General features: G+C 36.5%; 1 protein-coding gene across 1 annotated transcript in view; it reads left to right on the forward strand.

Annotated features, from left to right (window-relative positions):
- The window catches only part of TMEM131 (transmembrane protein 131), a 107,370-nt gene that overhangs the window by 19,978 nt on the left and 60,466 nt on the right, over positions 1 to 26,926 (forward strand). The window contains 2 exon segments of the mRNA XM_064502030.1: positions 10,908 to 10,948; positions 22,142 to 22,210. Coding sequence (XP_064358100.1) covers positions 10,908 to 10,948; positions 22,142 to 22,210 — 110 coding nt within the window.

Below are 26,926 nucleotides of genomic sequence, written 5' to 3' on the forward strand. Positions count from 1 at the left end.
GGGTTCTTTAACCTTTCTAAGCTTATTTTTTTGATTGCTCTGTCTTTATGGTTGATACTAGCATCATGACTGTAGTAATGTAAGTCAAAAATAACTTGTTATGGGTTATAAGATTATAATGTATAACATGAGACTAATGCATTTCAGTACTTTTACTACATGATTCAGGGCTTGGCAGTCAAAACTAAAAGCTGATGGGCAATCTAACTTCCTGGTATATGAAGTTTGAATGATTTTATAGATCCAAGACAGATGACACTGCTTGCATTTCCCTCTCTCAGGTACACATGGACAAAAAAAGGTGCTAGAAATCTGTAATGTTTGAAGGACTGGGAGTTGCTGTCAGTGTCATTTAGGAAACATCTGAGGTACATACTAAAAGGGATAACCACCTAGTCTACTTCTGAATTGTGAAGACATAAGGTTAATTTCCAGGATGTTAGGAAGTTGTGAGCTATACTGGAAGAGGATTAGGTTCTTCAAAAGGATCTACTAAACTTGTTATTGAAAATGGTGCAATATAAAAAAACAGGTTCCTAATTAAACAGTTGTTTAGATGTCATGTTGCACGAAACATTCTCATAACAACAGCTTATATAGGCTTATTTTGGATGTATAGAGTGGAATGGTGGAAATTTTCCTTACAGTGGTTACAGTCTCAACTATTGCAGTTTTGATTGAGAAGCTTGCATGGAGATGCCACAGATCAGAATAAAGGTAACAGAAAAAGCAACTAAGCTTAGCTTCTTTTCTGTCACATACTGTATTAGAATAGTTTTTGTTTGACAAATTCAAAAATCTAAATTTTAGACAGTTTTTATTTTGGGGGGGGAGGCCAGGTAAAGTTAATCTTAAAAATCTGAAGTTCTCTCTAAGAGTCTTCTATTTTTTTTAAGCACTCTCTTAATTGCTGTGGCTCTCAGGACTAGAAAGTAATAGCGCTGCTGTGAACCACCTCAAAAACTGATATGAAGATGGAAAAGTAAATTGGATTGTTGATCATTCCAACTTTATTAAAAGATGCAACAGAGAGGGAGAAATTAGCTTGTTTAAATATGATGGTGGCACAAAGTCAGCTTCTGAATGTTGCACTGTAAACTTTGTTGAGCTCTGGATGTCATTTGACTGCCACTTAACCGAATATGGTGCTGAATATTTGATTTACAGCAAGACAAAGAGAAATTTTAAAATACATGGTGTGTATATATATGCTTAGGGCCATTAAGCCAAAAAGGCTTACATAATTAAAGCCAGTTTCTTTTAATCAGGATGATGCAGCATGTTTTCGTCTAACTTACAATTTACTTATTTTTTGTAAATTTTAATATGGTGACCTCTTGTGACTACTTACTGCAACTGGAAAAATAAAACCTAAGCAAATACACTGTTGTAAAATCGTATTTTTATCTTGTGAACAGCCATTGTTGGAGTTTTAAACTTACTGTCTGTCACTGAACATTCACCTTTGAAGCTTTCTGCAAGGTGTCATAAATGTGTATTAATTCTAGGTCTTACATCACTGTAGAACAAATCACATTGATGTAGTAATAACTTAATATTTTCTAAATGTTATCTGCCCTTCAGACGATTTTTTTAGCATCCAAAATAACCAACGCAGTGCATAAAGCGATTAATAATCATTTAAGTGATAGTGTCCAAGCCATCTCTGATCTTGGTTTATTTTTCTCTCCATGGAGTAAAGACATCTTTATGCTGGAAGCAAGTCCTTTTCTTCTTTGAAAGAATTGCTTTCCAAGTAAAGCAAATCCAATGCTGACTCTTGCATAATTTATTTGTTAGGGATTCCTACCCCATCTCCGCAGTTATACTATATCCTCTTGATACTGTTTTTTGTACTTAGACGGTGTACTGTCAGTGAAACACTCCTCTGTTGTGAAACAACTCACAATCATATTTTAGGATTTTTGTTGTCAAAAATAAATGTGTTGGAAGGCTGCACTTGACCAGATACATGACTTAAATCAGTTATTGATAGAGCATAATTATTTAAATACTTAAATAACTTGCATTGATTATAAGTAAAGTGGCTGTGGAAATGTCATCGGTTCATGCTAATAGATAACTGTAGCAGAGATTGTACTTTTGTACAAACTTTTGACTCCTATTATGTGGATTGGAAAGTGCCAAGCCAGTATAGCTTTGCCCTCTGTCTTAATAGAACAAAGCTGAGAATTTGATTCTTCAGCATACATCTTTAAATTAGGATTTATATTTGAGTAAACTTATGTACTTCTGGCCTTGGATTAAATTACATCTAACCAGAGAATTTGCTAACCTCCATCTGTTCTTAACATAAATCAGTCCCCTTAAGCCCTCTGAAACTTTCTGAATTGTTCAAGTAAATTATTTAGATCCTGTACCTGGAGTAAGAATATTATTAATACACACTGTTTATTGCTCAGGACGAGATGTTTTTTATTTTATTTTATTTTATTTGTAAGTTTTTCTACAACAGCAGGTCATTTTTGTAAGTCTGTGTAATTGGTTGGCCCTTGTTTTGTAGACTCACAGAATCGTTTGGTTGGAAGGGACCTCAGGAGATCACCTGTTACTTTCTTCTGGTAGTATCATGTAGATGCAGTGTCCTCAGCAGGTGCTTAGTTTACCTGCTCTTTAAATCTTCAGAGCAGAAACTTTCATAAATTTCCTTAAGCACATATTTAAGCCTTTCTTTACTCCTTTTTCTGCCTCTAATATATATTGAGGAGTTGGGTTTTGCCTGTTTCATAAGAACCATTTTGTACTGAAAGACATCTATAGCTTCTCCTTTGCCTTCCTTTCTCGATTTTTGAAAATGTGACATAACTTTCTTCTCTGCACTCTGATTTGTCTATACACTTAAGCACATAAACCATGGTGCTTAATTTGGACATTACTACTCTGGTTGAGGCTTTGAGCAAGGGTAGAGTAGTTGCTTCCCTATGTAGTGACACTTGTTTTAATAATTCCAAAATGAGATGCAACTCTTTGACAGAATTTTGACGACTAGTATAGTTTGTGTTTTGCTTTAATCTCCAGAGAGGTTCTTTTCTGTAGAACTACTGCTTGGTCAGTTTTTCCCAGTTTTACATTCGAGCTCCCTTTCAGTTGAATTTCACTTTGTTAGTTTCAGGCCTGTCTCTTCAGTGTGTCCTGGTCACTTGAACCCTTGTCCGGCCCCAGCAGATGCTTGCACCTCTGAATGCGGTGTCATCTGCAACTGTTAGGAGCACCAAAATAAGCTACAATTGCTATTTTGGCAAGTTATACTTTCATGTTAAGCTGAAACTCTGCCTCATTTTTGAGGGCTTTATTTCAAAAAGTGAAAAAGTAAGATTTTAATTTTCAGAGCAAAGCTTTTTCATTTGCTTTTAGTTCATGACAGACTGTTTCCTAGGTTGCTGTGTTTATCATGAGCAATTTTGCTCTGTATAGCTAATGTTTTCTTGCACACTGTAATTAGGGCCACTATTTTCCTGAGTGAGTGATCTTCCATTTCTACTAAGGTTTTAGAAAGTGCTTCTGATTTCGTAGTGGTATTTGTAAAGTAGCCTATTCCTGCAAAGAGTAAGGAAAATGGTAAGACTCTTATTTTCAAACAAATTTTCTAACATGGAATACTTTAAGTACTACACTTACCTTGTTGTAATAATCTTAAGTATATGAAATGCTGTTTTACAGGCCAGCTCCTAGATTTTTTTTCTTTCTTTTTTTTTTTCCACTGATATTTACTGCCTTTGCAGAATAGATAGACTAGAAAGAGAACAGTGTGGTTACATGTACTTAATATACATATTTAGTGTCTTTAATAAACTGGTATAAACTCTGTTAGTCACAGGAAAAGCTGCTAATCGGAGTTACAATTGTCCTTAACATCACATAGACAGAACCTTAACATGACTTGCAGTGGTCTTGCAGTGATGAAGCTGAACACTAAAAGACTGAGTTGCATGCATGGGAATCTACAACACTGATCTCTAGCTGGAGGAATTTTAATAGTTTATTCAGGATCTGTACTTCACTCTATATGATGTACTAAATTTAAAATAAATATCTTACAGAAGTTGTGACCATTCTGTTTTGGTGAATCAGTTAGTGTTTCATCATGTAAGGCTGAAATACATTTTTATTACCTCAAATTTTGATATTGTATGTTGAATTTTAAAAGGTCTTTGATGTGGTCTCCTTTAGTACCCATAAAGCTAAACTGCTAAGATATGGACTGCATAAGTGGACAATAAAGTGTGTGGAAAATTGGCTCGACCATTGAGCTCAAAGGGTGATGATAACAGTACAAAGTTCAACTGGCAGTCTGTTAACCATAGTGTCCATCAGGAATCAATACTGAGGACAGTATTGTTTGTCTTCATTAACAACCGTGATGATGGGATAAGAGCATGCTCAGTAAGTTTGTAGATACTACCAAATTGAGTGGATACGCTGGAAGGCAGGGCTACTATTTGAAGCGACCTTGGCAGGAACCTCATGAAGTTCAGCTAAGGCAAATGCAAGTCCTGCAGCTGGGACAGAATGACCCCATACAATAGGACAGGCTGGGCAGTGACTGGCTAGAAAGCAGCACTGTCAAAAAAGACCTGGAGGTCCCGGTGGACAACAAGCTGAACGTAAGCCAGCACTGTACCCTTGCAGCAAAGACCAGCTGCCTACTGATCTGCATCAAGGAGATTGGAGTCAGCAGACTGAGGAAAGTGATTTCCCCCACACACCCCCTTGAGCACTTACGAGGCTGCATCTGGAGTACTATGTCCAGTTTTGGGCTCCGCATTACAAAGAAGGTACTGACAAACTGGAGCAAGTCCAACAGAGGCCTGCTAAGATGATCAGAGGCTGGAGCCTCTGAGGAGAGCCTATGAGGAGATGCTTGTTCAGCCTGTAGAAGAGAAGACTTTATGGAGAGATCTTATTGCTGTACAGTTTCCAAGAAGGATGGTGTAGAGCTGACAGGGTCAGACTTTTGAATATGCACGGTGGAAGAAGAAGAGGTTTCGGGCACAAGTTGCAACATGGGAAATTCCAAGCTGAGGTAAAGAAAAAAAAAATTAACATGGGGATGATCAAACAGTGGGCCAGGTTATTCATAGAAGTTGTAGAGTCTCCATTTTTGGAGATGACACAAAGCCTCAAGCCACCTGCCCTGACTGGACCTGCTCAGAGCAAGGGGTTGGACTAGATGGCCTCTGAAGGTCTCTTCCAACATACTTGATTTTATAAAAGAATAAAAATCATCTCAGTTTGTCACCTTCAATTCTGGGCAGCTGAAGTTCTGCTCTTTAAAAAATGCAATTTCTTCTTGTTGCACAGGAAGAGTTGCCATCCCCAAGCTTCAGTTTAAAAAATAATTAGTTGATACCCAGGATTAAGTGATTGTTGCAGAGCCAATGTCAATAGCATGCGTTGCATCAGCTAAAGTCAACTGATGTTTTTGTTTCCTTGTATGAGTTTAGGTTGTGAAAGGGCATGGCAAGAATGACTTATTCTCAATCTACTTTCAGCTACCTCACAGATTATAACTTTTTTTAACTACCTTAAGCAAGGTATTCCTCATTAATTATGTTTGTTTTAATTATCATATTTATTAGCACAGAGCTCATGAATGTAGCAATGAAGACTTGTCATCTACGTATCAGTTCTGTAGTTGTCTCTCAGGATTTAGTTGCAAGCAGTAACTAGCTTCTGTACATGTAGGAACCTGCCTAACTATAAAATATGTAAAATGTCCCTAGAAAATTAAAACTGGAAGAGTGTTTTGAATTAGTGTAAATACTGTTGTGCAGGAATACGGAACACTTTGGTTAGTGAAAATTTTGATGGCCTTAAAGCCTACTTGGTGTCCAGAAATTTCATGTTGAAAAGAAATTAGGAATTGGTCATTTAAGAGCTTTTCTCCTTTTCTTATTTTTTTTCCCCCTCAAATCGTGTTTTAGGCATTACAGCTTTAATTCAGTTGCCTAGGAAACGTAGGTAACCAGTGCTATTTGAGATGCCCTAGAGTGTCCAGGACATCTCCATGTTGCTGGCAGTTATGGCACATGGCACAGGAGAAATGATGCACTCTTCTGGGCTGTCAGCTGGAGACCAGGCAGGTTGCCCTAGGACATCCATCTCAAGTAGCCGCAGTTGCCTATGTTTAGATAACTGAATGTAGCACTAGGTAACATGACCTTTTACTGAGAACTGAAGAATAGTTATAACAAACTGGTGAGCCATTAAAAGGAAAGGGTTTTTTGTTTTGTTTTGTTTTTTCCTGGCTAAAGTTTTAAAAAGCATGGCTATGTCTTTAGAGGCAGCCTTCAGATTAAAAGGTCTAGTTTTTTGATTCTCTGCATATCCGAGTTGTCCGATATAGATCTGGAACTGTTATGGAGCCTGTAGGGTGTGCTTTCAGGTGCAGAGTCTCTACTTGAAAATGTTTCTGGGAGGTATGAGGCTCTGGAGATAAATTGCTGTCCAAATTCAAGATAAATCTTGTAGCCAGTGCTGAATGCCTTCAGATTTTCTCACTCGTTGTATGCAAGTTGTCTCAAGATCTCTGTTCTGGAAGCCCAATGGTTTATAGTTTAATCCTTCTGAGATTATTTAAGAAAAAATTTAAGGCATGCAACTGTTAGCAACTGCCTAAATGCATATGCTATCCTTCAACAACAACAATAAATGTTGGAAATCTATTTCCAAGCCTTGAATGTAGGCTTTTGGGTGGGAGGATTATAAACCCACAGTACTGGTGAAAGGGGTGACCTTTCCTTCTCCTGCTTCGTTGTCTTCCTCAGTTGTACACTTCTGCTGCTGCTTTTATGCTGGCCTTATTTTTTTGTTGTTAGGCAGTGAGTTGGATCAGCAAATTGGTCCAGCTGAAAGCTGTAACTTAGCTTATTATGTCTCTTGAAATAATAATAATGTTTGCATGCAACCTTCTTCCTGATCTATACTAAACTTGCCATTGCAAGGTAGTATTTTATTATTTTTACTTCTCCTGTACAGAGAAGGCTTAATAACAGTTTTCTATAAACCATATTTTGCTAATGCTGTTCTGTTAGAGATGTATCCTCTACAGGTGAAATAAATAAGCTGTATTTATTAAGGAGCTTAATTTAGATTTCTCTGTAGTACTGTAGCACTGATAAGCCAGCAGTACTGAACAAAGCTTGCACTTTAAATAGTGGGTTGGGAAGGAATAGCTGGCACACACTTAGTTCTTGTCAGTTATGCTTGACAGCTGGTGGAAAGGGGTGAAGTCACACAGGAAAAGGAGTGTGTCAGCCTGCAACACAATAAATGCAGTTTTACTTGAAAATCCATAAAAATAATCTAAAACATGTAACTGAACCCCATTTGTATGTTGTGTTTACTGCATGACTCTGAAGATTGATGTAAAATAAAAATGAGTGGTAATTATAGAAACTGCCACATCAGATTTATTTTTGGTTTAGTTCCATGATGCTACAGTTAAGCTGATGAGCTGTTGAAGTTGGTATGCTGTTTCTTTGCTCTTGATTGACCCTGATTTTAAAAAAGAGTCATTGGTATCTATCATTTTGCTTGTATTTGACAGAATTCTGTAGGCAAAAAGCAGGCTTTTCTTTATAAGCATGAATTTTGAATTTTTTTGCTTCTTGTTTAGAACTTCAATGAAATACGTTTCAGACGTAAGATGCCCTACCAAAATGATTTGTGTTTTTAAACATTATATACAGATTGACTAGTAATTTCACAGCAAATATGTGACTTCAGTCCATAGGAGGGAAAACCTGAGTGTAAGATAAGCCAGAGAATGTAGCTCCTAACAGTTAGTTACACCTATAGTTGTGCAGTAGTTCACGTATTGCTAAATGATGTGTATTTCTGTTTGTTCCTTTATTTTCTGGAGTTAAATCTGATCTCTGCTGGCTTCTGTCTAAAAGTTGGCCTGAGCGGGGTCTTAGACTGAGACTAATGTTAGGAGTCTTGACTGACAGTTACAATGCTTAAGATCGTAGACAACAAACCCCTTGTTAGAGCCAAAGCCAATTGGAAAGGATGAGACAGTGTTGGTAACAACTGTTTCAGGTGCTTTATCATAAGATCCTTGTCATCTGACTGACTGTCAAATAGCCGTTGGCAGTTGAATAATGTGCTTTATTTGAAGTTATGATTCTAAAGAGAAATTAATTACCAAAAGGAAGGTTGATTTAATTAAGGTGAGTAATGCACTTTCAAGGAACATGGTAAGGAATACAAGGTGCTTTATACATCTGTTAACTTCACTGCTGTGCATGAAGTTTTGTTGTAGATGTTTTTTTATAACAGTATTTCACAACAATACTGTCTGAACAGTTTTTTGTTTGTCTCTGCCCAGGAGGCAGGAAAATCAGTATGATGAATATGTAGCATGGAATAATGGAACGGGCAAAATCGGGAAAGGAACGGCTGTGAATGTGCTTATGCTGGAGTAGAGAAGAGAGGGAGATATGCAGCTGCTTGGTAAGGAGGGATAGCAGAAGATTTCAGCTGATGGAGAAAACACTCAAAGTAGATTTGGGTGATTTTGGGGTACATCTGCATTAATGGTTGAGTGTATTACAAAGGTCTTTGGATCCAAGACTTTGTCCCATCAATGCTTGGAGTGTACCATTTGCTATGTATATGTTGCAGATGTGCAGAAAGCTCAGAGGATGCTGAGCCTTACTTGAGCAGCTTGTCTGTCATGCTCCATCAATGGTAGCTGGCTTTGAGGAAATCAGCCTGCCCTCTCAGCTGCAGTCAAGTAGTTCGGGCTCTTTATTTCTGTAAACAAGAAATGGTCTGTGTCTAGCCATACATGAGTAGGTTGTGGAGCATCTCTTAGAGCTTGCAGAGCTCGCAGAGGCACGTGTAGTCTTTAGAGAGAGTGTGGGCAATAGTTGTATTGTTCAAAGTCAGTTATTTTTTTTGGAAAGGCGAACAGTGATTAATGGTTGTCGGATTTATGATAGAAAAGTTGATAAAAAGAATAAATATAAATGTAATTTTTAAGTAGCTGTCTAAAGCTTATTACCATCATTTCTTAAAATACTCAAGCAGCATGTACTTTCTGCAAAGCTTATAAAACCATACCGCTGTGAACTAGAGGAAATCATTGGCTTGATGTTTGGAAGAAGTGCTTCCCTGAAGTGTTAAACCAACTTTTGACAGCACAAGGTGCAGAGGAAATAGTTTCAGCTGATTCATTTTTTTTTAATTTGGTTCTTTACCTATTCATTTACTGCTTAAGTTGAGAAATTGATTGGTAGCAGCTGAAAATAGGCAAGTTTTCTCTCTCCTTTCTAGTCTGAGTTTAAAAAAAAAAAGTATATGTAATACACAAGTTTAAATGAAAGCTTCTTGACTTGTTGATTTTTAAATTATGATAAAATTGGCAATAGAAATCAATTTACCTTGGCCGTTAGCATTCTGTCTAATGAGGAAAAATTACACTGATTGTGGTGTACTTCAACACAGTTTGCTTTGAAACATGCCTTCTTTTCCCTCCGCCAGCTTAGCAAGGCAGTCTGCCTCTATTTCAGAGATTTTAAAACAAACAAGCTAATTGATGCTCTGCTTAGACATTTAAAATTGTAAACAATCAGCAAGTTACAAACAGACTAATTCTGTTGTAAAGTTTTTGCATAATAAACTTCTGACTGACTTTAGTCATATAAAAACTACAGTGTCAATGAATAATTTGTTTTTGAATCTGGAGTACTGCTTAGGTTTACAGTTCAGAATTGGTCCTTGCCATGAATCAAGCATGTTTTTTTTTTTGACAAAAATATTTATGGACTGAATGACTTAATAGTAGCCACTCTAAAAATTCAAAGAAGCATCTCCAAAAAGCAAAATAAAATATAGGTTCTGTTACTGGAGAAATTTTTGCATACAGAGTTCAGAGTTTGTGGGTTTTTTTTAATAGAAAGAAACACATTTATTTTAGGAAGGACTAGGACAGAAAGTATAATTAGCAGCTGAAATAGAAATCACTGAAGTGCCTAGCCAAGGGAGTTGGTTTTATTTCTGAAATGGAATATGAAAAATTACCATCTCTCTTGCAAACAAACTTCATCCTTATACTAGAGATGAACTGTGTCAGATGAGTAAAGGTGTGAGCAATGGACTTTATCACAGACCTGTAAGCTTTCTTTCCACTCCCAAAAGACAAATATTCTAGGCCTTGGCCATAAAATGCCTTTAAGAAAAGGATTGTAATCTTGAATTTGACTCCAAAATCCTTTGGGAGTTTAAAGTTTGACATGCTGTAATATCAGCTATATCAAGACGACATTTCGTGGCCTTTTAAAGCAGTTGGAATTTTCTCGACCTTGTAACCTCCTTGTTTTCAGGTCCTTAAGTACAATGTCCAGCAGAGTGGTAGTAAAGGTGTGAATAAGAGAGGCTAGGTAATCATTAGTAAGGAAAGAGATGGAAGTTTCCTAATCAAATGGAGATTATAATATTCTTTGCTTTCTACTTTGAGTTATACAAGTGAGATGCTTCCTTCACTGTTACTTGCTTTATATGCTTTCCTTTGTAATATTTGTTACATCTATGCTAGCTCTTTCTTTTGCTCCCTACAATCTTACCGTTTCCCAGAATTTTTTCCTCCTCTGAGTCTTTTAGCTGCTGCGTGTCTTACAGTGCGTAGCGGTTCCTACCACTGGAATTGACCACAGTTCTTGTCCAGGACCAGTCTTTGGCTTAAGAAGACAAGCTGATGGCTTCATTTCCTGAAGTAACTAATTGGGAAAAGCTGATTTGCATTTTCTTTGCAGATCATAACTTACCCTTTTGTCTTTCAAAATCTGATCTACTAATTTATTAGATGTTGGGGTTTTTTTTCCCGCAGGAAGTATAATGTTGTCAATCCCTTCAATTTTAAGTTATTTTTTCTTTTACAGACTGAGACAACAATTGGCCTCAGTTCATATCAACAGAAAAGGTAAGCATGATTTTGTAAAAGTTTTATATAGCCATCCTACTGTGGTATTTCAGTGATATTTTTTCCATTAAAATAATTATAAAAGTTTTAGTGTAAACAAAATTAAATACAGATCTTGTAATCTTTCAATTACTTACATCATACAGAGAAATTTAAGTTAAAAACTTGAATCAAATTTTGTCCGTTTCTTTAACTACTGTTTGAAATTTTTATGTATAGAAATACTCCTGCTAGGAAATTTCATTTTATGTATGTAGAACATGTGAGGAAGGACAACCTTTTACCCGTACGAAATGATTCAGTTAGATTATTCATGTTTGATAAGACTGTTCTTGCTAATAAGAAGCTCCATGGTGTTGCATTATTTAAAACAAAAAACAAAAACAAAAACAAAAAAACACCCACTGGAATCATGCGAAGAATAGTATTTTGAATATCAAGAAGATTTGGACAACTAAATCACTTAACATATGGTGTAAAAACAGACTTGAAGCTGTATTGCTTAATTCACTGTAATGTACACTGCAGTGTGTAATTCTGCGAAAACAGGGATGGAATAAACTGAGACTCTACTTAGAGGGGGGGTTTTAATCATCTTACTAAAGTTTTGTTGAGAGAGAAGGCTACTTTTTTTTTGTCTGCTCCAAAAATTTTTGGGCGCTTCTTGACAAACAACTTCATGATGTTACTTTAGATACATTCCTTTTTTTTCCCCTTCTTCTTCTTCTTAGAAAGCTTAATCTGTTATTTAAGAGTTTTGCCTGTATGGGATCTGAGAAGCAGAAGGGAGCCCTTTTCTCCCTAATCCCTAATATTTTTTTCTTAAGACTCCTGAAATATTTCTTTGCATTTAATAGACGGTGTTGAATATCAGTAATGATGCATACTTCTTATCGTACAATTCAACTATTTGGGACGTAAAATGTAGCTTTTGTAAGTAAATACAGATAGATTTTTCACAGGCTATTCCCGTTTCCTTACCTATGTTGGATGCCTAATTTCAGGAAGCCTAGTAAAAGGACTTATTTTTTTTCATTCAGAAGATTATATGCAAAGTTCATGTTTTGCTATGTATATAGGTGCCTAATTGTGGGCTGAAGGGCCTCTCTTGTCAACAAGTTTTGAAAAATATTAAAAAAAAATTTTTTTAATTTTACATTTAAAAACCTTGATTCTATATGCATCACTTACCACCAGCCTTTCGTACTTTCTGATTTGACACTCAACTAAATCTTGTGATGTTAATTCCCTGAGTTGTGTGGAAGTGTTGCAAACTTTGGCTTACCTAATATATTACATTTCTAAGCATACTTGGAATTTGGGGGGGGGACAGGGAGAGAGAGCGAACATGAAGATGTTGAAGAATCTTATGAGGATGTAGCAGGCTTTCCGCTTCAGATGAATTTAAAATAAATTAGTTCGTGTAATCCTTATCATGCTACCATAGAAGAGAAGAGTTAGTATTATGCATTGAAATAAGGCAGTTACCCTAAATATTTTTAAATGAAGCTTGAGGCAATTTGTGTGTTATACTAACATGAATTTTGTCAAATTGTATTATACCAGCTTCTCATTTGTGTGTTAAGCTCTAAAAACAACAACAACAACAACAACAACAACAACAAAAAACTTAGCTTTGTCATTCTGCATGAAACTTCTTGTTGCTGTATCTTCCCTGAATGTTCCTTCTTTTTTTCTCAATGAATTGAGCCTTCTCACTTTCTTTCAGGACCTCTGCCCACGTTTTTCTGATCTGTTGAGTCTCTAAACTTAAACTTTCCACCTAATACTGTTAATAAACCCATTTCTTTCTACTTGCCTGTTACATTTTACTGTTGCTTGCTTAATCCAGCGTATTTCACGAGATCGTCCCCAGAAATAATCACTTCCAAATATGTATTCAATGCAGATTTCTCTTTTAACATACTACAGTTTGTATAACTGTACTGTGATATGAGTGAATTGCCACATGTAAAGTCTGTTAGACATTAGGCTTACAGAGTTGCTTGAATTTCATTTTCCTGGCTTCTCTAGCATAGGTTCAGCATACAAATAGCTAACAATGTTGTCAAGATAAAGAATAATCTTGTAATGATCGAATTTAAATTGTTACATTTCTCATCATTTGTTTACTAGGGTTTTTCCCCATTTTGTTATCTTAAACTGCTTGTGTGAATCTGTGCTCATTTCTCTGTACTGGACTCAGATTTTACATAGCAGTAAAAGAATCTTTTAAATTTCATTACTGAAGTCCTCTTGTGTGTTGAAAGATAAATAAGGTGATCCTTAATACTTCCAGAAGAACATAATCAAATAGGTCACACAGCGGTATAACTAATACTAACTTCCAAAAACTAGTCAGTTTTCCGTAAGCTGAGTAGCTTATGCTGCTTGAGCATTTTGTTCTTCCCTGTCATGATATGTAATATTAGATCAACTGGACTTTGTGCAGTTCATATAATGCACATATAACAAGAGTGGTTGAAGATGTTAGTACCCCAGTTGTTGTTTACCTGTTCTTTCTGCCAAGGATTCTCTCCAGTAATAGAGAAAGCGAATGTGTGCCTGTCGCTCAGCTGCTGCAGTGCATGATCTTATGACTTACTGTGACTTATTTCACCCTGCCAGTGATGATGGGTTTGTACAAAGGTGCCATGGATTGTGAACTGGAGCTGTTGAGCTGCAGATACTTGTTGCGTTCCTCTGCCAGCTGTCAGAGGACTGCAAAACAGTAGGACGCATGCCGTGGACAGGAACTTAAGCAGCTGTAGTTGTATGTGTTGCAGTATGTCAGTCGGTTTGTAAGTATGAAAACAAGAATTTAGAAATGAAGTTAAAAATTCTTAGACCCATGATTATCATGAGTATTTTATTCCCATGAAGGGAACTCTACATAGGAAACAGTTCAAATTTAATAGTATCTTAAGTCATGTATTTAACAGTAGCAAAACTGAAATATCTTTCCTGAATGTTCTGAGTGGTTCATGTAGGCTGTTAGTCTTGGCCTTTCACCTTACTATAGGGTTTCTCTTTAAAGAGTCTAATAATTTATAAATAATCAGGATAAAATTGTATATGGTTTACTTTGTGGGCATTGATCTCTACTCTGGGACAAGAAGCATTTGCTTAGATCTCATGCCCGACTTACAAAATTGTGAGTTCTTCATGCTTCTGAGGTGATTTTATTGTATCTAAGACCATTTTGAGTCAACTTAGTTATTTAATATTTCAAACTGCATAGAATTCACTAATCACTGGTATGATTCCCCTCTGTAATTACTTGTTACAACGTCTTTACAAGGTCAGTGACCTTAAAACTGATAGGCATTTCACAGATTCTTCTACCAGATTGAAGAGCTACTATTGTAGATGTTACTCTTTTGCTTCAGTAAGTTAACCAAAAACCCCAAACTGTAATATTTTTAAAAATTGGAAAGCAAGGAAAAAGAGCGCAACTATGAACTTTCTATTTTAGAAAGACAGTCTAAAGTGTTCTGCCTTGGTTTGTGCTTTTAGAAGATTGAGGTTGAGATTAGGCAATATAGTCGCTTGAGAAATCTCACATTTTTGGGTGACTAACTCTTTGCATATAGAGAATCATGCTTACCTTTTTGAAAAGTAGTTGCTAGTGTTTTCTTGTAAATGCTTCAGAATAAAGAAATCAAAGAGAATTTGGTAGACTATTTTCCATCTTACTTTTGTTAACATTATTAACTATTTTCAGTTGGACCTTCTGTAACAATTGAAATACTTTTTTTGATATTTCAGCGTACAGAGCTGGTGGTTCGAAAGCTATTTAGCTGACTTGTTACAGAAGTCTTTGTTGAGAAAGATGTATGGAACTTAATTTTATAATATATATTGCCTACTGTGTCATTCTACCTGAAGTCCTTGAAATGTTCTAATTTATTTCTTTATGCCAACTAAGCTCAATGTAAAAATATGGCCATCATGAGGGGCCATGGGAAAGCACCAAGTTCCACAAAACATCTAGTGGGAGACTTCCAACTGTATTTTTACATACTCATCCTAAGCCTATAAACTGTATGTAAGAATATAATGTGAGAACAACCTTACTGAGTCACACCAAGGGTCCACTTAGCCTAGTAATCCCATCTCTAATAGTTGTCAAAAAACAGTGAATGTGGAAGAGTGCACGGTTTTTCTGTGAACTTGTCAAGGCCCCTCCTAAACCTATCCTAACTTCTAGCATGCACAACAACCTTTCACAAGGAGTTTGACATCATAACTGCAGCTTATGTGGGGGGAACCCGCTGCCCACCCCCAACATGTGCCTGACACTTTGTTTCTAGTCTACCTTTCCTGAGCTAGTCATTATTTTCTCTTTTGTTTCCATATGAAAGATATTCCAAACTTGCCATTATCTTTAGACCTTTTTCAGCTCTGCCTTACCTTTTTTGAAGTGAGGAGATAAGAACAGCACACTATTATGGTATTTGTCATTCTTTTGAGCCCCAGGTTGTGTCTTTTTAAAATAGAGCACAGCAAAGAGAACGAGATTTTTTGGACCTAGGCTGCTCTCAGTGTTCAGTCTCTCACTGACCTCTGTATAGCTGATGACAGAAATGATTCATTTTAATTTCTGCAGGCTGATAAGGTCCTGTGGGCCAGGGGGTATGCTGCTTACTGTAGCCTTCTACACCCCACAGTTTATAAACCATTGTTTTAATGTGTAATCTCACTGCGGCTGACAAAAATAGCTTACATTTTGTTGGTCCATGACGTGATGATTCTACGTTAATAGGCATTACAGGAGCTAGAGAACATCAAGTTCTGTTATTTACTCTGTTTATTCCCTATATGAACTTTTACAAAAACTAACTTCGTATGCAGAAAGCCGGATGGAGTAGATGCTATATCAATACATTTGTTCTGGCAGAGTGTTTTGAAGATGGACGCAGCATAAATTTGCAAAACGTATTAGCAAAAAGAACAACTGTAACTTGATGAACCTGTAATCCACTCAGGTAAAACTCTGTCTCTGTGCAAGTTCTCTATTATGAGATGCTTGCTAGTGTAACTGTACCAATCACGAATTGCACCCAAATGCATTCTTGACAAATAGAAATAAATGAGAAAGATCTCATCTTAGTTTTGTTCAAGTTGTACAATAACAGGTGTTTAAGTGTGTGAGATAGAAGTTACCCATTTTGTCTCCTCGGACTGTCATGTGTTATGTTAAAATGGCCGCCTCTTGGTAGGAGAGCAGAAAGTATCGCTGAGAAGGTGAATACTGCAGGGGAGGTGAAACCCTTGTGGGAAGGTTTCCGGAATGCAGGTATGGGGGCAGCAGGAGGAGGATGATGTTAAACAGGGAACCTGCAGCACTAGTGCAGCTCTTGAGAAGAGGCAGGAAGCAGGCAGAGAGTTGAGTCCCAATGACAAAAAAGAAAATGCCTTTACTAGGACCTAGCAGTGATGTGCAATTTCTTTTATCACCCAGGAAACAACTGATTTTGGGATGTGAGAATGCAGCTGAGGTTGTGGATTAGATTTGTTTTCAGGCTTTTTTATTTTAATGTCTCATCTGAGAAGATTGTCTTCTCTGTTCAAACTTTCCTTCTTCTAGATTGTATTCTAATAAAACATTGGTTTACAGATCTGAAAAATCTCCTGGTTTGCCAATTTTAAGAAGAATGTACAGTCCATTGTGTTTCAGAGCCCTGGTCTATTTGGGGTTCAGTCGCAATGTGATAAAGATTTGCGTCATAAACTTTTCAATGCCACATTACAAAGTAAATAGCTGACTTGCTGTCTGTGTGTTATTGCTTTTTCATTCATCTTTCTCTCAAGTATTTTCTTTGTAGGTGGTTTTTCAATGGAGTTGCTAAAAACTGTAACTGAATTTCCTGTCCATGTTCTTAACTTCTCTAGGTGACTTATCTTTCATTGTCTTTATTAGTGCTTTTAATACCTCTTTCTTGGTATAGTTTGCAGAGATTTCTTCCCTATCTAGACAATTTATTTAGTACTTTGATTTGCTTTTTAGCACTAATTGGAAGGAGGGAAATGAACTAGCTATTTAATATTTGTTTTGTTCTCGCCCATGGTCAGGTTTTAGTGCATCTATTCAAGCCTCTCCCTGTATTCTACCCCACCCCAATCCCTCATGAAGTATTGACTTTGAAGTTTAACCTTTGATATCATTAGTAGGCTTCCTTGATACAAGGTTGGTGTAACTGAGCCAACCACTGGCTGGGTGGAGTTTGTGAAAAACCTTTGTTGCTAGTCTTTTTATTCATCTGCATTTACTTGATAAGTAAAAAGCAGTAGCTGCTGCTGTAAATGGTCAAATATTTAATGGCAGTTCTTTAACTCCTGGGAATTAATTTTCTCACTGTGATTGAGTCTAATAATCGTGTTTCTAAAATCATCTTACATAACTATATCAAAAAAATATATTTAGATTTTTTTTATGTGACTCAGCCTTATGTTTTGATATTTACACGTACCTGATGCAGTCAGGGAAATATAATTGGTTACTTGCTTTTTCAGCCCAAAATGTTCTATCTTTGAGGTGGTTCTTTCAAGGATATTCTGGCACAAAAAGTATCTGTATGAAATATTTAGCTACTTTGTCACTTTAAAAATTCTCATGGTTATTTTTGGAGACATTTTCATTTCTTTGTGCTATGGCTTTCTACGAGTTCGTGTTGCTAAATAACATCAAGAGATCTCTTGCCATTTGGCAATTTGGTACTGATGTCGTTATTTCTTTTTATTGCTGATTTATGGCACTGGAGAGGAAGTAAAGCTCTTTACACAGCTGCTAAAGCAATATGGGAAAAATAACAACATGTAGAGCAATACTTAAATTTGAATTTTCCACAGTAGCAATTAAAGATGATATAGGTAAGATTGTACAGAACACAGACCTCCAGAAATCGTAGAACACCTAAAAAGGTAAAGTGAGGATACAGAGAAACTGATACCGCCTAGCTTTGCAGAAATCTTGAACCCCTGTGTTTGGCAAGTATTTTGGTCATCTCCAAATGCAGAGATGTCCAGTGATGATTCAGAATATCAGTGCCTTATGTTCTGATGAACAGCAACACACCTTAAATGCTGCAGAATGTCCCTAGTTAGTAGGCCATTGTGTCTCAGCACACACAGACATCCGTATTGCCTATGATCGTTCCAAGTGTTGGTATTTCAGGCATCTTTATAACTGTATCTGTGATTAAGCTTTTTTGGACTTAATGTTGTGCTTCTGTGAATCACATCTGGTAGCAAGTTGCTTTTCATAGTAACAGTAAAGTAGTTCCTAGTAGTTGAGGGAAACGCCCTCTCACTTTGACGAAGTGGTACAGTGAGGGAAATGATTGTATCGAGGACTGTGTGTGGTTTATTCTCAAGACTCCCTTTTAAAATCAAAACCCTTGGAGTAGGGAAAAGGTGTGGGGGGGTGTCTTAAATCACTGCCAAGAATTAGTCATTCCTGAAGCTTTAAGTTCAGAGGACTTCTGGCTAATCTTTCATCTGCTGGAGCTGGTTGGCAGACTTTGGTAGTCCTCTCTTTCAGTTTCATCTTTCTCTTTTCATGATGTTCTTGACTTTGAAGGTTAAAAAAAGCCTTGGAGTGGCAGGGAAATAAAAATGCTTAAATTCTGGTAAAAGACTGGGAGCCATAGCTCTATATGCATACATAGTAATTACCTTAAATGTGATTATGCTGTAAAGTTGCCCTACCCATGGGTGTATACAGCCTTCAGTGAACAAGTGCCCAGCAGAGCAGACATTATCATCTTTTTGCAAGTCTGGTGCGAATTGATTCATGTTGGGCCTTTCAGTAGGCAAAGTTGGGAATTCCATTATTGCTTTTTCCCATTTGAACCTTATTACAGTTGTTGCTTTTATTATAATAATGGGCATTCATTATGATGCAACAGCCTTTACCAAACTTCAGCCATTTAAAAAAAAAAATCTGTATTGTCTAAAGGGCTACCCAGGATATAGCCATGCATTCTGGGAAACAGATGCTGAAACTTCGCAAGTGTGTGGAGAGCTGGGTTCAGGTGGTTGTTCAGGTTAGGTGAAATGATGCTTAACTGTATTTTTGAGGCATTTGAAATAGCGATCTTTCTCTGAACTTTGACAAGATTCATTAGGCTATTTTAGCTATTTTACTTCTTTCAAGAGAACTTGAAACAAGTATTTAGGTACAGTCTGCAAGCTGGCTGTAAAACTTCATAGCTATTCAATATTAAATAAAACTTATGGTTAAATGTCTAGTGGAGTTCTGTGCAGTCAGACATTGTAAACTTCATATTTATTTTTCCCAACACTTCCTCCTGTCAGTAAAAGCAAAAAATCCACAAGTTCAGGTGTGTTGTGAAATAAAATTGGTAGCTATCGTGCCATAATTTCATAGTTAGTTTTTGTTAATCCTGTAAATATTTCCCAAAACTTCCCTGCAAATAGGAATGGATATGTTCTTTTACCAATTCAAAAATGAGGGGTATTGGCTGGCTGTTCAGAACTTAGCAATTGGAAGCAGTCATAGTGTATTGGTGAAAGAACTATTTTCAAAATCATTCTAGAACAAGAGTAGTTTCAGTTTAGTTGTAGGATTATATTGATAAGAGCTGCATGAACTTTTTGTGCTTTTCAGTTTAAAAATGCATTCTAAATATTTTTTGTAAAATTGGAGCATAAGCTTTAGTGAGAAGGTGATGTTGAAGACTTGTTCTAAACTTGTTTCAGCCTTTCAAAATATCGCTGTTAATACAAGTTTCCAATTTGATTGGAAAGTCTTTCATGTTTACCTCTTTGACTTCACAGAACACGTGCTCAGCAGAATGAAGGTTTGGTTTTAGCCTGCAAAGTTATACCTTGGCTACTGTAGAAGAGTGACAGCAGAACTTAATAGCAGCAAGAGTTGTCATTTACTGTAGATTGGAATACAGTTTGTTCTTATCAGTGCATATGGTACCTTCTCTTGCACTATTTTGTAAGATAGATATATTTCATAAATACTTTATATATATTTATACACACACACACACACGTACGTACATATGTATATAAAAGCTGACTGGACTGTATATACCTGTGCCCCAGTAGCACTTCAATTTTCCTGTGTGGATAAAGCTATTTTTAATGGCTAAGCTCTAAGCAATGTTGAAGATGCTTCAACATCCTCACTTAGAGAGCTGTAAATCATAGATCTCCCTATTTCACATATATTATACTTATGTGTGAAGACTGAATTGTGGAGTACTACTGTGAGTCATTAAGACTGATCTCTAGTTTTCTAAAACATGCTGTTGGTTTGTTTTGCCATTATCATTGTCCAGTTCTAGGCTATTAGAAAATATAGTTAAGATTTCATACCCCATTTAGGGATTTTAGCTTCTATAAATAGCTTCCCTGTGGAAATGGTTCTGGAGTATGGAAACACATCTGAATTTGATCATTAATTAGTTTTTCTGGAAGTACACTGGAAGGAATTAGATTATTCCAGTTGCATGGAGGAGTTCTTCAGGCCTTGGCTGTTGTAAGGCGTCCTCCACCTCCTTGCTTTGCACTCTGCTGAGGTGCAGTTGCGTAGTTCCACCACCCTGGCTGGGTTTGTGGAGCTGCTCTGCTTACCCAGGGTGGTGGGTTGCAGCTCTGTCTTTGGGAGTCTGCCTGTTGATGCACAGTCAGAAAACAAAGCACTAAAATGGGAGTGCTATCTAATACTAGGAGCAAAAGCATTTAAAGAAAAAGGATTTTAAAAGTATAAGCAGTCTAAAATTTGTTTCTCCAGGTAGCAGTTTCTGAATCCTGAGGATTTCTCTTGGCTCAGTACACTGCCAGTTGACTAGTTGTATGAATCTCATCCAGATCAGGTGCGGACATATAGCTATAATTCTCAGTTAGATATGTCCTAGTATACAACAGAGTTTGTGCTAGATGCACATTTTTATGCTTTGGAAGGTTTCATAACCTTTGATGCAGCATAAGTTTTAGATCATCCAGATTTTTAGAAAAAACTTCATCTGATGGAAAGAATTTGTGTAGGTCAGTGTTTTGCATCATTAGGCCACAGTAGTTTGATCAGATAATGAGTCCTAAGATCTGAAATTACTTGTAGTCAAACCAATAGCCTTGTTGTTTTTGAAATTTTCCTTTGTCTTTTCAAGTGCAGGTTGTGCAAACTCCCCTTTCGTGCTACATACTCCTTTCTAAACTCACTGTCCAGATCCAGAGTTTTCTGGTTCCAAGCCTCTTTCCTTTCCTGCATTCTCTTGGCAATTCAAGAGCCATTGATCTTGAGCCGTTGTCTTGCCTTTTCTGTTTATTTTTTCACTATTGCCTCCTTGTTGTGTGTTCATTATATATATTTGAATTATACTCAATCCAAAATAAAGTATTCCTGAATTACAGAGACATTTCAGTGTGGTCATAGTCATTTCATTCTGAATACAAAAATGTTTTTGTCAATGAAACTGCTTTGTACTCTTGTAACTTATGGTCTATACAATTGCGCTCTATATGCTGTAAGTGTAGTGGTAACATAAACAGTGCAAGGGAGTGTTTCCAGATAGCAGCAAGGACTACAGACTGAATTGTTTGAGTGGTACCTGAATTTTAGCCTTTGCTTGTTAGCACTCTCCCAAACAGTTCTCAGGGGAGATGTTAGTACAAGCCAATGACAGTTTTCAGAGTGGAGTCACTGTCTTTTGGAGATTAAGAAGTCTTAATAGTATGGCCATGGGCTGTGTTCTCCCATATGGCCTCAATACCAGTGAAAGGCTGCAAGATTGTTTAATTTACTGATGTAGGTGTAGCCAGAGAAACTCATGATGTGTATATAAATGGCTTGGTTGTATGTTCTATGGAGGACATGTGGATATTGCTATGAAAGGTAATATAAACCTATTATTTAGCTTATTGTTTGGCTTAGTTTTCCTCTATACAATAATGGCTAACATTTTAATTAGGTCCACTTCCAACATTTGTACTCTTGCATAATCTTTCATGAAGGCATCATGCAATCACATCAGTGGCTGGTAAAATTATAGTATTCTGACTGGGCAAGTTTGCCAAGCTGTTTCTTCTTTTGAATTAGCTACTATGTTGTTAGTATTAATGATCCTTTCACCAAGAAAGGATGATTTGAGATGGGAAGAGAGCAAAAATGTATCATTTACAGTATCTATTACAACACTTTAATTTTTCTTGCAGTGTATCCCTGTATCGGGGAAATTGTCGACCTCTCCGGTTTGAGCCACCAATGCTGGACTTCCATGAACAGTAAGTTGGAAAGTCTTTTGGATCTATTTACTTAGACAAGTAGACTAGACATTAAGAGCACTTGTAACTGATGGAGGAGATCGTATATGTAAACTGCATTGATATATTGTCCATAAGTGTAGTTGGCCTATGTGTTCCAGCAAGCTGGTGTACTTAGTCTTAAACATCATAAAGCTACACATCAGCTGCCATGATTTTTCTAGTGTCTTTGGGTAGAGGTCAATTCCATTGAGTAGCCAGAGCTGGAGTCCATACTTACCCTTGTACAGTTGCTCTAAAAAGTAGAAACAGTTTTAAGCGTAGAATGTAACGTACTGAGGTGAGGTTATCTTTGTTTGTACATGACCCACACTACTCCAGTGTGTCCTATTTTACTACTGCTTTTGATGGTAGATGGGATTTTGAAGGTGCATGACTTCCTTCTCACTGTTGTAGCTTGTTCCAGTCCTGTTGTGGGTGTGTACTCAAACTCAATTCTGCTATTTTAAGTGTTTGATCACCTTGTGAACTGTGAAATCCCCTACAAAATTAGGGAGAGGGTTAAACCTTGTTAGTAAATCTTCAGTTCTTAGGACAGTAATGAGACTCATGAACATACAGCCTCAAAAACACTGTCACCAGCTCAAGCCATGTTCCACCTTGCAGCTGGTTACTGTTTCAGTCGCCAGTGGATGAGTTTAATGGTTTACAGCAAACATGTCTGTGGCTTTTCTAAAGGATAAAAGAAACGGAGAAAGAAGTTTTGATTTAACACTTTTGAAGATACACTTCTTTATGATCAGTTCCTCTAAGAACTGCTTCAGAGTCTAGCTTCTCTTGCCAGTAACTGGCTACTGTGTATAGGTAGTTACAAACATTTTCCTTTTTTAACATTAAAAAATAGTTAGAGTTGCAACTGGTGTTGCCTCTGTGCAAGATTGATAATTTGATACAATGTAAACTGAGTGTGAGGATGTTTCAAACATTTTTCTTAACAATTCAACAGGGGAGGAGTGCAACCAGCAGGGATTTGCGCAGTGATTCTTGTGACATAAACTTCCCCCATCTTTAACCAGCCCTGCCGCTGCTGGATGAAAGACTGTTTTAGTTACAGATAACCCACAGATTATTTGCAAAAACACAGTACTGCTTGTTTGTAGGAAAGGGTAACGTGCAGTGTGGTGACTACAGAGATAGGCAGGGAAGCTTCTGTGTGTTGACTTGGTGTAAACTTTTATGTTTAAGAAGGAAGAGAGCCTGTGATGTATATTGCTTTGACAGAAGCATTTTACAGAAATAACCATTGTAGAAAAGCAACCTTAATGCCACTAAATAGCTAAGCTGTAAGGAAATGCTTTATGTTGCAAAGATTGTGTTCAAGCTAGCAAAACTATAATAACTTTATATGTGAACTTCTTTTGGGAAAAATGTAACAAATCACTCTGTTCCCTCTTCCTTAGTCCCTCAAACTTTCAGTATCTCTAGCTTTTGGGGGTTTTGTTTTGGCTTGTTTTTTTTGTCAGTAGCTGATCACAGGTGGGATATTGAGGTTCTCTATTGAATAGCAGAATATCTTATGGTAAGCCTCACCCTATATCTTTGCTAAAACAAACATTAAAGCTATAATTAATATGAATTATAGTGGTGAGTACAATTCAAACTTGTGCAACAGTTACTCTGTAATTACTTAATCTAAAAACTATTGATTTGGAATCAAGTGAATTTGCAAAACTTTCAGTTCATAATTACAGAATTTTTTACACTTGAAATACATTTTTCTATAGCTTTTCTAATATGACTGTGCTGTACTGATGTACTTTGAAACATCTTGCTTTTAAAGGCCATCTATATTTTACATGCTTATATGAAGTAAGCTACGTGTGCTTCTTTGCTGTGTGATTTCCAAAGATACCTTTTTTTTTTTCTTACTAAAAATAGACTCTGGACAGTATCATAAATACTTTTTAGCTGTGTGTTCTCCTTTATATATTAGCTTTCTATGCAAGCCTTCCCTGTCAGAGCTGAAAGCAGTTAAATAGTATAGCTCTAGCACACTGTTGAAGTAGTGGAAATCTGTTGTTTGGGAAAGGCATAAATGCTTCTATACGATAAATACTAAACTGAACTGGGAGAGTGCTGATTTTTATCAGTTAAAATAGCCTGTACGTTAGATCTTGGTTCATTATGTGCTCCATTTATTTTTTCCAATAGTTCATTATTTTATCTGTTGGAGTTGAAATTGTAAACTCAGGGAGAAATCACTGTCCTCTTAAGATCTGCTAAAATTTCAGTAAGATGTCAATAATAATTTTTAAAAAGGTTCAGATCTGCAGCTGCAAAGTTCAATTTAAAACCTGTACTTAAGGCATTTAAATAAAAGTAAGCAACTTTGAGAGATGTTGTGTAACTCAACCTTCTGGTGTGGATGGGTGCCAAGCACTTCGGAAGTCAAGTAATGTAGACTTGAGCTTTTTTCTTTTCTTAGAATAGGCAAGCTTTTCACTTTGAATTACTAGCTGTTCTTTATGAGTTAATAATGAATTTTAGAAAATGCATAAGACCTTATCATTTAGTTTGTGAATAAATAGGCTATCTAAAACAGCAGTGCTTTGTTAATAGGTAGCATTTAGATCAAGCTTCTTCAAAGTTTGTTTTTATGCTGAGTTATCAACATGTATCAAAAGGAACAATAACAAAACTACACCCCTCCCTCCCCTTGCTATTTTTAGCTATGCTCTTTTCCTTATAATATCTTTTGATATATCACTCTCCCCTGTTGCTAAATGGGAATGGGATAATTAAGGTTTTCTAAGATGCAGACAGTAACCATTGGGTTGTCTTCCATAACTTTAGCAGTTGGTTCCTCAGAGGCTGTTCCAGCAGAACACTTATCTATATGACTTTCTGTGCTTGAGACAAGTCTTCATGCAGGTGGCCCATTTGGATTAACATCAAAGCATACTGATGAAGGGCAGCTGATACTGTTCTCATACCTGTTTTGTGTCTTGATATGATGCTTTTATACGTGTTAAATCAACTGTGAATATATAAAAAGTAAAGTTAAAAAGTTCTTCAAAATTAAATTTTTGCTAGATGTAACTTCTGATAATCGAGTATTTGAATACTTTTCATTATTTTCATATTCAGTATTTTAGGATGCTAACACAATGTAAGCTGGAACTGCTGATCCTCAAAATTTTAAAATGTGAAATTATTTTACAGCTGAAGTTCTCTTCTTATCCCTATTTTATAGTAATGATTGGTAATGTAAGAAATGAATGCGCTTTTCACAGAAGTCATAGTTCTAATGCATGTAGCTGATCAGCCCTTGCTTCTGTGTTGAAGGGAGCATCTTGTTTCACTGAATTGGAGAGCAAGGTGCCATTTCGTAGACAATGTCTAATGTTTTCTTGGGAGTAGGACAGCGTTCTAAAAATCTGTCTTCAATTTTCTGTTTATCAACTCATCTCATTTTGCATTTCTTTTGAAATGTTTTGCTCAGGAGACTTCAGTAGGGTTTTCATGTTTCTTGTTTGTCATCTCTGTCTAGTATTTGGCAAAGTATTTCTGAAAGCTTCATCTGACGTTGAAAAGAATCGTTTGGTAATATTCAAATATTTCAGACCTTCCTGCAAGTATATGACTAAAAGTTAACATAAGAGAATGGGAAGTTAGCAAATCAGTCTCTTTTCAGGAACCTTAATTCATAACAGTAAATATAGGAGAACTCAGTTTAAGAAGTAGAGAGTTTATCCAGATCATTATTTTTCTTACATTTTTGAACAGCTATATTTATAAATGGTGAAAGGACTTAGAAGGTACCGATAATGTGCAACCAAATGTTTATACTGTACACTCAATACATTCTTAATGCATGAGAGGTTGAGATCTTTAAAGGAAAAAGTTGCAGAATTAAACTTCCATTTCTTTTGGAATTTTGTTAAATATAAGAAGACTTTTGACAGTAAATTGCCATTTAATCCAGATCTACCTCCACTTTTGTTTGCTTATCATGTTAGACTAATAAATGCTGCCAAAGCAAATAATGCAGTTTATTTTACTCTTAACCTGGTTCACGTCACAGTTGGTGACCTGATTGGCTAAGAATCTATTGTAATATTTTGTATATGGGGTTTTGATAACTCTTTGGAAGAAGTATGATTTATCTTTATGGGATCCATGTTTGAATATGAGAAGAACACTAAATACCCCATTTTGTGTTAAGGGGAGACTAACTTTTGGGCAAGTCCAGTACAGAAGAACTTCTTGACTTGTGAAAAGCCAGTGGAAACTGAAAGCTGATAAATGATCTATAGGCCAGTATAGTGATCCCTTGTGTTTTCTTCTGCTTTTCTCTGTTAATGAGACATTTGCATTCTCAAACATAGATGCTTCAGTTGTTCTAACTACAGTTATAGAAGTTGCTTGTGTGTGTCACTTAAACAGTGATGCATATAGTTTAGTGTGAAACAGGAAAAACTGTGTACTTCAAATTCTCTGATCATCACGCAGGCTTCATTCATTCAAGTTGGCTGTACTAGCATTTTCTTCAGAACGAGGTACAGGCAGGTACTCACTTTCAGTCTGGAGGGGTAACCTTGTAAGACCAGCTTGGAACATTTTGTTAAAAGTAGCTGCATACATTAATTACAAGTCAAAAACTGACTTATTTTTGGAGCTCACTATCTCTGATCCTCTGAGGGGAACTTTCATCTGCTTTGGTTCAGGAAGTTCCTG

This window comes from Dromaius novaehollandiae, chromosome 1 (genome assembly GCF_036370855.1).
Source record: "Dromaius novaehollandiae isolate bDroNov1 chromosome 1, bDroNov1.hap1, whole genome shotgun sequence".
Classification (NCBI taxonomy): domain Eukaryota; kingdom Metazoa; phylum Chordata; class Aves; order Casuariiformes; family Dromaiidae; genus Dromaius; species Dromaius novaehollandiae.